General features: G+C 30.3%; 3 protein-coding genes across 3 annotated transcripts; all 3 read right to left on the bottom strand.

Moving 5' to 3' along the window:
• Nucleotides 1–778: 778 nt before the first annotated feature.
• LOC137831791 (pathogenesis-related protein PR-4) lies at nucleotides 779–1,716 on the bottom strand. Its single transcript, XM_068639599.1, has 2 exons — nucleotides 1,421–1,716; nucleotides 779–1,081 (listed from the first exon to the last, which is right to left on the bottom strand). Exons 1-2 carry the CDS (start codon nucleotides 1,691–1,693, stop codon nucleotides 911–913), a joined length of 444 nt encoding a protein of 147 aa, XP_068495700.1. The 5' UTR covers nucleotides 1,694–1,716; the 3' UTR covers nucleotides 779–910.
• Nucleotides 1,717–5,685: 3,969 nt separating this feature from the next.
• LOC137831807 (pathogenesis-related protein PR-4) lies at nucleotides 5,686–7,639 on the bottom strand. The gene is made up of 2 exons (XM_068639627.1): nucleotides 7,061–7,639; nucleotides 5,686–6,036 (listed from the first exon to the last, which is right to left on the bottom strand). Exons 1-2 carry the CDS (start codon nucleotides 7,451–7,453, stop codon nucleotides 5,836–5,838), a joined length of 594 nt encoding a protein of 197 aa, XP_068495728.1. The 5' UTR covers nucleotides 7,454–7,639; the 3' UTR covers nucleotides 5,686–5,835.
• A 2,520-nt stretch (nucleotides 7,640–10,159) lies between these two features.
• IAA16 (indoleacetic acid-induced protein 16) lies at nucleotides 10,160–12,929 on the bottom strand. Its single transcript, XM_068639626.1, has 4 exons — nucleotides 12,386–12,929; nucleotides 10,765–11,154; nucleotides 10,625–10,686; nucleotides 10,160–10,533 (listed from the first exon to the last, which is right to left on the bottom strand). The coding sequence occupies exons 1-4, from the start codon at nucleotides 12,712–12,714 to the stop codon at nucleotides 10,496–10,498; spliced, it is 819 nt and encodes a 272-aa protein (XP_068495727.1). The 5' UTR covers nucleotides 12,715–12,929; the 3' UTR covers nucleotides 10,160–10,495.
• Nucleotides 12,930–14,621: the final 1,692 nt, after the last annotated feature.

Genomic DNA, 14,621 nt, shown 5'->3' with positions numbered 1-14,621 from the left:
CAAAAGTTTAAAAAAAGATAACACATACACAAGATGCACCTTTAAAACATTATTTACACTGAACAACCTTGGTCATTAATTCTACATATTGGAGTCTTTGTAAGTGTTATCACCTCATTCACCACGAAAGGATCCACCTTGGATCAATAACCACGTTCTAAACTATTTTTAAACACTTCCAATATCAAACAATTAGTGTGTTTGGTGGAGAAGATGGAAAATAAATAATTTTAGAGAATGATGAGACTTATTGCATTTTTTATCATCTATTTCTAATAGTCTCTTTATTTACTTCCTCATCTCTTTATTTCTTTTCAATCAAACACCTTTAATTTCAACTTTATTTCTCATTTATTTTCAATTTATCAACTTATTTTGTTCCAACCTATCTCTCTTCTTTCTAATTAAACAAAACATTAGGTAGTGTTTGAGTGAGATGAAAGAGAAATGAATGAAAATAAATCTCACCTATTGAAACATGATGTTTCGAAATATATTCAAAGAAAAAATGAATTTTTGATAAAGACTGATTTGGGTCCCAACCCAAGTCAACTCATAATTGTTATTGACTAGAGCAACCTTAGGACTACTTGCTCAGTCTGGAGAAACCTAATTCCCTTGTATATACGGTACTAAAGCATATTTAGAGTGGCGGCATTAGACACGCAACAAAGAGAAACAAAATGAACACGACAACCATTTGACCTATTACATTACATTATATAAAATGAAGGAAGCATGGTAATACTAATAATTACTCCTTTCAAATCCAGAACAGTTTTTTTTATAATAACAAGGCTTTATTTATTTTTATTACTGTTATAAGAAGTAACACACTTGTACATCTTTCTTTATTCGATTTCTTGTGACTGAGTAGAGCACACATAAGGTAATTAATTATATGTAGTGTTTAGTCACCGCAGTTCACAAAATCATAGTTAACAGTAAGATGGCCTTGAGCATAGCCATTCCCATCCGTGTCTATCTTTTGGAATGGACTAATATCCAAGTCCAAGCCCCCGTTGCGGCACTGGTCAACAATTCTCACCGTTATCTGAGCATTTGTTCTTGTGTTTGTCACCTGCAATGCAACCCCATCACTCATTATCCTCTTTTCTTTCTTAATAAGTGTACTTTAAATCTAACTCAAATTTATAAAATTGAATCTCTAGTTGATGTAAAATATTAATATTAAACACATCTCTCTTATGCCGAAACTGTCAATTCATGCGTGAAACTATATATTTATGGATTATTCAATAGCGAATGACTTAATAAGTCTAATAAATTTTTTTATAGTAGACTTTAAATGTCAAATAGTTGAGTATAAACCTAATTCAACCTTTATATATAGCCTTAGTACACATGTATAACTCTTATTTTTTTTAGAACAAAGTTGAAGAATTAAAGAAATACGTACCCTCAAGCACTTGCCACAAGATTCTTGGCCCCGAGGGCCAGAGGGTCCACAGAAAGCTGTCCAAGGATATTTGCTGCGCCATGCCAAGGATTTGCCAGCATCCCAAGTGGAGCAATATGCACTCACTGCGAGTAAGTCCCAGTTATGCTGCTCAGGCTGGTACAAATGATACGTAGCTCTCACATTGCTCGCACTCTGAGCTGAGGCCAAAGCCACAACACAAAACACGCACACAACAAACACAATTACTTTTCCCATTATCCTTCTTTGCATTTCACTTCATTCACTCGCTTCTCCTCTTCCACATTTATAGGGCCTCTCTAGCATCACAAAATTATGAAAATGCCCTTTCTTTCTTTGAAAAGTATGATATGAGTTGCCTCAGACGCTGGACACATAGCCTCTGGTGACCACCATCTTGATTCTTCCGAGAAAATTCAAAGAAATCGATGTTGTTTGTTGAAAATTCTTTGAAGGCATGGTGAAGAAAGTTTGGGAAAAGAAATGATCATTCTCGATTTGACTAAAATTTGATTTCGTCTTTTATTAACGTAATGTTAATTTATTTGTCTCCGAAAATTTCGCAACCAAATGCGGCCTAAACAAAGTTTTCTTTAAAATTATTTATTTTTCTCTCCATACTTTGTCTCTTCTTTGTTTTCTTTGCTCTTTGTGATCAGCAATGTTATCTCACTTTTTCTTCAGGAAGGTTCCCATTTTCCTTCACTACACTCTTTCTCATGGTTCTCTCATAAAACCGTTTCTGATTTGAAACTTTTTTTTTATAATGTTATTTGATGATATAATAGGTTTTGTGAATTTAGCTAAATATGATAAAAAGATAGTTGTAATAGGTTGGACACTATGTAGCACAGATACGAATACAGATACGGAGATACGTATAATCTATAAAATGTAGGATATGGGAACACGGATTTATATATTATATAATTTTAAATTATATAAATTGAAAATAAATATTTATATGCAAAAGTATGTTTGAGATTCTTTTGGGAGCATGAAAATATTTTTCATGATGGATTCAAAAGAATTTGTTTCTTATTTTTAATCATAATAAAAATTTATACAATAAATTTGAATTTTTAGAAAATTATTGTATTTATACCTTTTAAAATTATGTTTCACTGATAAATGTCTTACGAGCGTCGTACGAGTGTCGACACCGATACGTGTATCCGACACCGATACGTGTATCCGACACGGATACACTATTTAAAAAAAGCGTCTGAGTCTCATTATCTCTAAACTATATCATATTAATTTATTTATATTACTGATAAAAAAATTATCAAAAGAACAGTAAGTAATGTTAAGTAGCAAATATATAGAGTCTCAATCAAAATTAATGTCTTGTGTTCTATATTTTGATACAACTATTTTAATTTAAGTTATTTAATATAATAAAATTATTTAGTTTGAGGTACCTAGTTTAGCGTTAAAGATTCATTTTTCTTATGAGAAGGTTTTGAAAGTCTCGTTTGTTTTATATAAGAATTAATATGTAGAGTGATACAAATTTCACTAAAAATATACAATTACCTTAAATTAGCAATGTTTTAATATTTTTATTCATTCACTAATCATGTTAATTATGTTCGTATTGATAAATTTCATATATTTTAAGAGACTCAAAATCCTATTTTTGCAATCCTTTATGGAATTTTGAAAAAACTAAGAGATCACCATAGCCCCAGCAAATCACTCTCTCTGTTTCTTTATTATGATGACACATGGCAATCTACTCTGGATGTTTTCAATTTGATTCTATTTTTTAATGAATTAATATAGTTTTTTTCATGTCAAATGAATGAATATCAACGTTATAATAATAGCACGTGAATTTTAAGTTTAAAATTATTTTTTAAAGTAAAATTTACATTTATTTAAATACTATAAATCAATCTTATTTTTAATCGAGGTGATCTTCAAGAATAACAAATAACATCTTATTAATAAATATGTAACATGAATAATAATAATTACCTAATTGTAATGTAATAATATTATTATTATAAACTGGATGGAAAATAGTATATTAACTCACTTTAAAAAAATAAACAATTAAAAAATTTAAAATAATAGAACAAAATAGAAAAATTATTAAGATAAAAAAACCTATTTAACCACACTCTAAAAATTAAATAATGTACATGCATTGCAACATCACTTTCTCATAATGAATTTATGTTTTTTTTTTCTTAATCCATTAAAAAAAGGACTTGAACAAATAATTAACTGAACATTTTTCATAAATTTATTACATGAAAACATGTATTATAACTATAATTGTTTTACATTTTTTCAAGTACTTTCATATGCAATAATGAATAATTTAACTATATGGTGGTATTCAAATTTTATTAAAAAAAGTCATTCAAGAGACGTGTTGGCTGACCGAAAGTGCATTGAAGCACTTAGTATATTGACTCAAGAAAGTTGGATTTATTAATAAAAAAAGTCATCTTTTTGTATCTAATTTATATATTTATGATATCTTAATTTTAATTTTAATTTTTATTACATTCTAGCCTCCATATCAAATTATTTCTTAAAATAGTTTAACGAATTGTTTTAAGTATAAATCATACAATTATTACATAAACACTGTAATAAGTTTCAAAATAAATAAAATAAAATCAATAGGGTAATAATTGTTTTTTATCACGTAAACAACAGAAATAAGTTTCCACTGTATGTTGTTGAACCAGTGTTCCATTGTCTAGTAAGAAGTTTAATTTTATCGTAACACATGGGTGTACACATGTGGAGTACGAATTTAACATTCATAAATAAAAACAATTTCAATTAAATCGGAAGAAATTTTATATATTCTTTTAGAAAAATTTATCATCCATTCTAATTAAAATATCTCAAATAAAATTATATAAAATTTTCATTTCTTTATTAAAGTGTATGGATAATAAATCAGTAATGAAAGCATAAAAGAATTAAAGAGTATATATTATGGTGCATGTGTCCATAATAAATTTTACAAACATTAAAGGAAAACTTAAATACAACCACAAAGCTAAAATTTACCAAGATAAAATCGAAATAATCAAGGTTAACCTTAAGTAACCGATAATCGAAGTTTGTTGATTTGTAGGGAAGGAGGGAAGGGGTCTAAAATCTACTGTTATGATAAAGGACCCTTTTTCATCAACTATTTGAGAGGTTTGGAGCAGCCTCCATAATCTCTTCTTCGTTAAGGCATCTCTTCTTCATTAAGGCAGATAAACACCTTTCCAAGCAATTACACGATGAGGATAAAATAGCATCTAAAATAAATTTGGTGAATAAGAAGATATCATTGGAGAATAGCATCTGTAACATGTGTGGGGAGGAAACAGAAACAACGTCACATCTATTTTGTACTTGTAGGGTAACTTGGTTGGTTTGGTCGAAATGCTACGGATGGGTGGGTTTGACGTCGATGATTCATCATCAACCAAAAAAGCACTTCGCACAATTCAGGAGGATTAAGGAAAGTGAAGCTCTTAATCAACTTTGATTTTGTGTGGATAGCTAGCTGTAGTAGGAGAAATATGGAAGCAAAGGAATAAGAAGATTTTTAGGAATGAAAGAATAGATCATCACATAATCTTCATGATGGCACAACTCAAGATTTGGTCATAGGTAACTATGTGAAGGTAAGGGTAACATGTGTTTTCTTACTGGTGTCTAAAATCACTTGTTTGTATGAGATCTATCAACAAAAGAAAAGGTTAGAGGTGAGAGTAGTTAAATTTGATGTGTGGTGACGTTTTTAGTTTCTGGTATAAGGATTGAGATACCCTGAAATACCTTTATTATTTTTTTTCTGATAAAAAACCGATAATCGATAAAATAGAATAACAATAAATTTTGATTAAGAATTATCTTCATCAAATTTTAATTTGAGCCTTATAAATATTGAATTTGCTTAAAACTAATAAAATAATAATTACATCATTGTTACTATTAATACAACTATTGGATGCAACATACACATCTAAATCGGATGTTATATATGATATTAGTAGGAAATAAAGTTAAATCCTATGCCTAATTTTCTTGTCCCTCAATAAATTTGATTGACTTAGATTTGGCATCTAAGTCAACTGAGTTAGCGTCTTTATCATGCACTAAACAACCTAACCTACCCTAATCCTAACTAAGTCAACGAATCACTTATTTTATTACGCAAAGTAACCAACGACTCTTCTTCTTCTATAACTCTTCTTTATGAAGGACTAAAACCAATATTTAAGAGTTTTGAACTAGTCTCTGCGTCACTGACAGTGCCCGCAATATTATGACATTTATTAGCAAGCAGAGTCAACATTAATAAACTGTAATTAAGAAAGCTTAATGCATATTAATGGAACTCTGCACTCTGATATGATATGATAGATTCAATTAGGAGCATGGAGGGCAAGGTTGAGCTCGTTCCCACAGTCCACAAACTCATAGTTAACAATCAGATGGCCACGTTGGTACCCTTGCCCGTTCGTGTCCAAACGGTTGAACACTCCCACGTCCAAATCCAACCCTCCATTGCTGCACTGATCAACAATCCTCACTGTTGTCTGTGCTCCAGTTCCAGTGTTCGTCACCTGCATCATCACAATCCAACACAAAACACATTTATCTCTTATATATTAGAGGTATATTAAAAAATCGATTTATAAGATAAGGTTTGTATTTATCTATTTAATATGAAATGATTTAATCTTTAGTTGAGGTTGAATCTTCAATATTTCTTCTCATGTCAAGACTTTTTATCTTGTATGTGAGATTATATATTTATAAATAATCTAGTAACAATTCGATAGCAGATGACTTAATAAGACAATAAACTCTCTTGTTTTGATAGATTCTAAATGACTCTTATATCATATTAAAAAATATACTTTAAGTCTAATTCAACCTTACACTACAAGAAAATCATTAAATAGAAACTAATTTTAGAGACAAAAAATAATTAGTTACTATAGTGATTAAATTAGAGACCATTATAAAAACTAAAAAAATTATTGGTTTCTAAATTAGTTTCGACGAATAGTTTCTAAATTGTTATTTAATTTGTTACCAAAGTTTTTGCTACCAAATTTAGAATCTAAATAAGTTGTTGTTAAAACCTTGATAGATAATTAGATATCAATTTAGAAATTATTTATCAATATTAGAAACTAATTTAAAAACTAATAATTTTTTTAGTCTCTAATTTAGACACTATTGTAACTAATTATTTTTAATTTCTAAAATTAGTTTCTATTTAATGATTTTTTTTTAGTATTATAAAATTAAATTATACTATTAATGTATTAATCTCTAGATTTAGACACTATTGTAACTAATTATTTTTAATTTCTAATAATTTTTTTAGTGTTATAAAATCAAATTATACTATTAATGTATTGATCTCTAGAATTTCCAATAGTTTACCCCAATTATATATTATTAAACGTCTTAATTTTTATTCAATATTTAATTTCCAATAACTTATCTCACTTATATAATATTAAATATTTTTATCTTTAATAAACATGAAATTTTTAACAATTTAATCTATAAAATGTTGTTAACTACACCAATAACCCAGAAAAATATGAATGAATGAAATTTATGATTACGTACCCGCAGACACCTTCCACAAGAGTCTCTGCCAGTAGGGCCAACGGGGCCACAGAAAGCTGTCCAGCCATATTTGCTGCGCCAAGCGTAAGATTTTCCGGCATCCCAAGTTGAGCAGTAAGCACTCACGGCGTTCAGATCCCACCCGTGTTGCTCTGGTTGGTAGTAATGATACGTGGCCCGAACATTGGAGGCGCTTCCACCGCTGCCCCAGCAGTTGCTCTGGCAGTTCTGAGAGGGTGAACAGTATTCTGCGGTGTTCCCGCACCACCCGAATTGGCTGCAGCACAGGTTGCCGGAACATCTACTCCCGCCGGCTTGACGACCGCATTGTTGGGCGGTGGCGGTCACAATCAAGCAGAACAATAGCTGGATCACTACTCGAGCTTTTCCCATCTCTCTCTCACTTTAAATTCAGAACTTTTCCCAAAGTTTTGCTTGCTCTCTCTTATTTATATTAAATAATTGATGCAGAATAGTCATCGTTTTCCACTGGATGCATTTCCCTTCATTTATGTTAAGACACCATATGCACCAAGTCCACGTCACCGGCGGCTATAATCTATACGTGGCAACTTTTACGAATGAGAGAGAGAAGTAAAATGAGATAAGAATGGCTGCTAGAGGATTGAGTTTCAGACTTGGTCAACCTTATTTAGTTACTTATTTTTGTTCTTTAATTTTTTTATATATGAAATTTGCTTTCTATTTTTAAACATGAAAAATATGAATTTCATTCCTACTTATTATATAAGTAAATTTTTTATGTATATAATTAAAATCTTATTATATTTATAATACTTATTCCTTTTTCAAATTCTCAGTAAGTATTGGAAAATGTGTATTTAAAGAATAATTCTTCAAATAAAATGAAAAAATAAAATAAAATAAAAATATAAAACCATTGAAACATGACAGAATGGACAAATTGTATAATAAAATGAAAAGAAATCAAAATTAAAGAAAATGTTGAAAATAAGTTTATTAGGCTACTTAAAAGAATTAACAATGTTTTAGTAATTTAAAATGCAATAGAAGAGTGTGAACTTGACAAAAATATATAACTTGATATTTTGTTCTCATATCTCATTTAAAGAATCATGCATTAGTCATAGTTATATCCGATCAATCTAAGTATTATTTGTTAGACGAGGGTGTGCACACAATACTTTGTTCGAGGATTATTTGTCATATATATAAGATTAAGATGCGTTTGAAATCATTGAAATTTTTAATTTATTTTGGCAATTATTCATAGATACATAATTATTTTTATTATAATTTAAATTTTTATTTGAATGTAATAAAAAATATTTTTTATAAAAAAATATGTATGAACTAAAGGATTAAAAACTATTGAAAAACAATCATAAACTATAAATTTTTAAAATCATTAAAACTTACTTTTAAAAAATTATGTCTTGGATTAGTTTTATTACTTGACAATAAACATGTTTTCATAATGTTTAAAAATTAAACTCAATTTTATTATATTAATATGATTTATTATTTTTTTTTTCTTAATACAAGCACTCATTTAGGTTGCCAAAATGGCCTTCACCCGAGGACCCATTGACCAATCCACCAAAAGTTGAAGAGTTGGGTTGGTGTTTTCAACCTATTAGTCTCATTGCCAAATTCTTCTTGTACCTCCATACCTTATTCTGCACCTCCATATTTTTTTTTGATTTCAACAATATCCTTCAATTCAAACATAAACTAAAATTAACAAATGTCTAATCTACTACATTAAGTTCTTTAAAATATATATATATAAATAAAATAAAAAAACTAAAAATTTCAAGATGTCTCAAATAAAGTTTCGCATAAAAAAAGCAAGTTAGTAAATATCATGTTTAAATGTACTCCCTTTTATTTAAAAAAAAATCTATTTGATGTTGTTTATTTTTAAATGTTAAGAAAAGTTAAATAAGAGTATAAATTATTTTAGCTAATTTGTATCATAAAAATATAAGTTAACAATGATAAAATTATTTTCCTTTGAATAATAAAAAATGTAATCAAATAAAATAAAAAAATATTTAAAAAATATGTTTATTTTTATTATTAGTTTGAGTAAAAACAACATTTTATTTTTTTTAAATTTTAGTCATTTTTTCATAAGTCACAAATCACGAAAAAAAGAAGAAGCTAGTAAGGTGAAAAAATAGAATACAAAACTAAAAAAATTAAATTATCTTCCCACTAGAGAAAGTTTAATACAACAAATATTTTCATCAACTTTCTCACTGACGTTTAAATGATAAAATTGTTATCTCAAACATTACGGTGAGAAAAAAATAAAAAGTGTTTATAAATGATGTATACGGCTGGAATGGGAGGTATGCATGTATGGTTATTTAAAAATGTGATGTTATATTAGTTATTTAAACCAATTTTACTGGTTATTGGATAAAACAACAATTGTTTGTATGCATTTTTACATGGTGAGGTACTTGAAATTAACTAAACACATTGGTAGTAAGAAAGTTAATTCTGGTTTACTGGCTTCTTCTCACTAACTTGGAAACATCTTCATCAAAGCTTTATGAACTTCATCTTTTTCAAGTTCTCGTTCCAAATTGGACATCCTGAACATTCATTCTCAACTTGAGGGACAATCTCAACCATATTCAATTTTTTATTTATCTGTTTTTTTATATAGTTTTCTGTTTATCTTTTTTTTATAGATGTCTGTTATACCCATTTTGGTTATCACATTTTATATATACTTATACTCTTTAAAATAATAAAAGTACGCAGTAAACATTATTATTTCTTAATTTTATTAAAACATTTTTTTAATAGAGGAGTAGAAAGGAAGAAAATAAGTGATAATAATTTATTTTGCAAGAAAAGAAAAGAAAAAGTATAGAGAAAGTGGAGAGTGAAGGAAGGGCAGAGGAAAGAAAGTGGAAACATGTGAAATAAATAGTGGAGCCCTTAACCAAAGGCTGTTCCACCAAGCACATGATCCAATCTGGCCCACCCAATCACTTTCTTCATCGATCTTCTCTTCTGCGTTGCTTCCTCAACCAACCAGATTATCATCACAAACAAATAAATTAATAACCTAGTTAATTCATACGTGTAGGCTGTGCGTAACCAAACGTAGACACTGTTCTTATTAGACATGCACACCAACGATAGACATTGCAGTGTTTTGTACCTAGGAACAAATCGGGCCCACATAGACATACTCCATTATTTCTTGTCCCTCATTTCCAACTATTTTCTCATATATATATAAAATACACAATACATATACAAGAAAATTATTCATAAAAAATGGTACCGACACATTATACATAATAACTTGCCTCCTATATTAATCAGACTACCCCTTGCTCCAGAAATCAATTCATCAGCTTCAATGGGTACCACCAAAGAGCAACAGAGTTTGGAACATAAACATGGAATTAATGTACAGATTTAACTCTAGCTTCTGTTCTTGCGCTTTTCCACTGCTCTGGGTGCTGTCAATTCAATAATTAATAAATTAATTAACTGATTAAGATAAGATAAGATCTTTTGTGGTTGATTTGAAAGTTGATTAAGATAACTAACCAAGCCCGATTGCCTCAGATCCTTTCATTATACGCAGGCGCTTGCAGGATTCCACGAACATTCTGTGAAATTATAGTGTTGTGGTTGATTAGAGGAAATAAAATAATGAGAAATGTAAAAGATGAAGATTTTAGACTCACTCCCAGGGTACGTCACCCACGAGCATCCAGTCTCCATCTTTGTCTTCATAGGTTGGTACATAATCAGAGCCGTTGAGAAAATCAATCAACTTGGTCTCGTTCATGAAGTCTTTCATGCCTTGGGATTCGCACTTGTCAATGGTGAATGAACTGAACATTTTTGCCAGTGAATCCGACAGCTCTTGATAGCTCTTGTACACCTTCAAATCTACCTTACGTAGATAGGGAGCACCGTCCATGCTCACCTTAACAAAAGCTGCTCCCGTGTTCCCGTGGTTCCTGCCACTTGTACCACCTTGTACCTCCTCTTTGTTGTTGCTCTTTTGAACATTATTGTTAACTATGTTCTTTCGGAATGACCTCACTGGTGGCCAACCCACCACTTGTGCCCTGAAAATTCACCACAATAAACTACATCAACAAACATGTAGCGTGCGCGAGTGATCTGCAAGCTGCACAAATTTGACGGTCAAGGCACGGAAATAATTGGTAAGAGCCGTGTGGTTTGAAACTTTGAATTCACTGTGGTTTTGGTTTAATAAAAAAAAAAGTTGTGGCTAAGTTGGGGGGTTATTGGGGCATATAATAATTGCTTGTGTTGGGCACATGCTTTTGGAATTAATGTTAATGTTAGGCGATGGGACAGGTGCGTGGACTATCCTTTTCCTTTTTGGCCTTTGATGGTTTGAGTGAGAAATTGTTGGGTGGTTGAGAAAAGGTAAGATTCCATGTGTCCTGTCCTTTTCCTCTGTCTACCCGACAACGAACCATGCCATCCGCAAAAGCAATCCACCCAAATTTCTGCATCCTCTTCTACTCCACCACTCCTCACTTTTTCTTCCTTAACATCTCCACCACACTTTCCCTTTCCTCCAACCCCTAATTACATTTACACTCTCCTTTTTACTTTCTCTACCTTTCACTCCAACCAATAACCAAAATCATCCTTCCTCATCATATACATCTCCCTAATTCACTATAATATATACATCAACTTCTCATCTGTCTATAATCATTAATTAACTTGTACCCAACACTTTCATAGCAACAATTTATCAGATTTACAGTGAAAAAACTTTTATCAGATCAATTTCTATGGCATTCACTTATACAATATGAACAAACTTTTAGAAAATCAATTTCTGAAATCAAATCTGCGTCAATTTATATACACTATAAAAAGGAGCAGTATGTTAGAACTCCAACAAAAAAGGATGTTAAACCAAAAACAATTTTCCTTCTGAATTCTAAACAAGGTATAAGTTACCATATCTCATATACAGTTTCCGTAGCCAGTTCCATCACAGAGTTAGGTACCAGCACTACTGTTTCATTATCTGTCTTACCAGTATTATTCACCACCAGTGCCAAACCACATGCATTAATTGAACACAAGAATACTATAATAAAAGCAGCAAGAAAAAGGAAAAAATTGTTATATAAAAAATTATTCGCAGTAGCATGTAATAAGTATAGTTTCTTGTAATTTATATATAAAATAAATAAAAAAACTGAACATAAAAACTGTGATTGAGTTGATGTTATTTCAGACCATTCAATAATTTGTGATAAAATAGGTCAGAGGCAGAAAAAATTTAAATAGGAAGGAGGAGAAACTAACTTTGCAGGTGGCTTTGCTGGGTCCTTAACAGGAGGAGAAGAGGGTGTAGTAGTGTTGGCAGCAGCAGAAGCGGTGTTGTCTTTGGCCATGTCGGAAGAGGGTGTGGCGGAGACATTGTTTGAGGTTGAGGAAAGGTTAAGCTTCAAATCCACGCTAGCAGTGGTTGTATCGGAAAACCCTCTCTTCCCAGTGAAGGAAGCAGAGGAAGTGTTTCTGATGAGCGTGGACTCGGTCTCGTTTGCACTCAGCGGCAACCCGAGTCGCAACTCGGTTTCTTCGAAATCGATCATCTTGTACTTGTCACGCTCTGCCTCCATAGCAGTAGTCATGAATCAAACAATTAATTAAGTAATTAATTAATTGGATATTAAACAGCGCAGGAGCAACCTCGGGAGTTCAGAGTTAGTTGGTGTCGGAACAGAGGTGCGTTTGATTGGGCTTTGGAATAGAAACCTGAACAGTTTGTTTGATATGTGGGGAGGAGAATTGAAAGAAAGAGGAGTGTTTGGAATAAGGTTTTGGTGATATATGTTGAGAGTGTGGTGTGTTTCAGGGACATCGGGCGGTGGATATCATCCCACGTGTGAGAGATTCTGATGGTTGGATTTTCCGCTGGTTGTCGGGTGATGACGTCATGGATGATGGCATAAAAATGGGAATAATTGAGTTTGGTTCTGCCTGCCTTTCCTTTGTTTGCAGGCTCCACACACACACACCAATTATTAATTCCATTTAGCTAAACATGGTAAAGCACAACACTATGTGCTCAACACAACTATGTCCCTTTGATCACTAATGTCTTTTTAAACATAATATTCTATTTTTATTTTGGATGATGATACTAAATAAAAAAAAAACTCATTCGACATTCTGAATAATAATATTTAATTTATTTTTAATTTAAAAAATTAATATATATTATTATATTATTAAAGTGGGATGTTAAGTGAATGTAATTCATTTAAAGGATAACAAATACTTTTTTCATTATTATGAAAAGATATTACTTTTACAGTCAAATTCATTCATTTATAATCTTTCCAAATTTTCTTTTCTCACGTGTATTCACATTTCAGTAAAAAATTATCTATCTTTATACTTTTTAGTAGTTATAATATAGATCAATTTATTATTGAGTTTTTAACATAGGACTCTTTTATTATTTCATCGTTAGACCAGTTATTTTCGTTTTTCTCAAATTTGATGCAATCCAATTGATTTAATTATCAATTTTCGAAGAGAGAGGTAATGTGAAAGAACAATGAAATGCACACATAATAAAAACAGCGTATGCAACAATTGTCACCGCCACACACTAAAAATGTGAGATACAAGAGAAAGAAAGGAAAAAAGGAAGGGGAGATGGATCAACATTGAAGAAAAGAAAAATAAAAATAAATATATTTTACTGATCGGAATGAACAAGTCAAGTCACACTAATATTACTTACTAGGTAATTTGAATTACATTAAAAATAAATAAACAAGTCAAGTCACACTGATATTACTTACTGGGTGATTTGAATTACATTAAAAGTAAATAAGAGATACGTGATAATATGAATCAGAATAATTTTTCTATAAATTCAGACAACATTTTAATAAATTCAAGAAATATGAGATAAATTATTTAATATCGATGCAACAAATATTGTCCACGAATGAAATAATATACTACTAAACACTATAAATAAGTTTTTATTATAAATATTACTAACTCTTATACAAAGTACTTAGATAATTGCTCAATACTATCTAAGTCTTAAACTCTCGATCGATCATCAAAGAACTATAAAAATACAAAATGAACGAAGGTGGAACAACCAAATACGAAATAATGAATAAAAAAAAGAAAGGACAAACGACCAAAATACCAAAACATGAGTAAAAAAAATAACTAAAAGGTTAAAGACTGAGATTCAGATATTATTTAAATTCACTAAATTAATTATATATATATATATATGATGGGGATAGAGGAGAAAAAATTCACGTAGTGGCTTAAATATCACTACACAATAGCTTTTGTTTACTTTTAAATTTAAAAAAAAAAAATGCTAGAGAGAAAGTGAGAAATCTTAAAGCAATGATAAGACCGTAATTTTTAGTTAAAAATGATTTCGTTATTTTTTTATTATTTGGTGTAGATGACCTAGCTATTGCTTACTATTAAAATATTTTCTCAAAGCTTACAAAATAAATATTTTTGAGAATGCTTTTTAAGAATGACTATATCT

This window comes from Phaseolus vulgaris, chromosome 6 (genome assembly GCF_051622355.1).
Source record: "Phaseolus vulgaris cultivar YP4 chromosome 6, ASM5162235v1, whole genome shotgun sequence".
Classification (NCBI taxonomy): Eukaryota; Viridiplantae; Streptophyta; class Magnoliopsida; order Fabales; family Fabaceae; genus Phaseolus; species Phaseolus vulgaris.
The sequence above is the reverse complement of the archived record's forward strand: the minus strand, read 5'-3'. Positions and strand labels throughout refer to the sequence as shown.

What these genes read in the sequence shown, in the direction of transcription:
- IAA16 (XM_068639626.1), bottom strand. Translation starts at nt 12,714, where the DNA reads ATGACTACTGCTATGGAGGCAGAGCGTGACAAGTACAAGATGATCGAT. An exon ending in CCAGCAAAGCCACCTGCAAA is followed by an intron (nt 11,155 to 12,385) that starts GTTAGTTTCTCC and finishes GTGAATTTTCAG; the next exon opens with GGCACAAGTGGTGGGTTGGC. An exon ending in ATCTGAGGCAATCGGGCTTG is followed by an intron (nt 10,534 to 10,624) that starts GTTAGTTATCTT and finishes TTGAATTGACAG; the next exon opens with CACCCAGAGCAGTGGAAAAG.
- LOC137831807 (XM_068639627.1), bottom strand. Translation starts at nt 7,453, where the DNA reads ATGGGAAAAGCTCGAGTAGTGATCCAGCTATTGTTCTGCTTGATTGTG. An exon ending in CTTGTGGAAGGTGTCTGCGG is followed by an intron (nt 6,037 to 7,060) that starts GTACGTAATCAT and finishes GTGATGATGCAG; the next exon opens with GTGACGAACACTGGAACTGG.
- LOC137831791 (XM_068639599.1), bottom strand. Translation starts at nt 1,693, where the DNA reads ATGCAAAGAAGGATAATGGGAAAAGTAATTGTGTTTGTTGTGTGCGTG. An exon ending in CTTGTGGCAAGTGCTTGAGG is followed by an intron (nt 1,082 to 1,420) that starts GTACGTATTTCT and finishes GTTGCATTGCAG; the next exon opens with GTGACAAACACAAGAACAAA.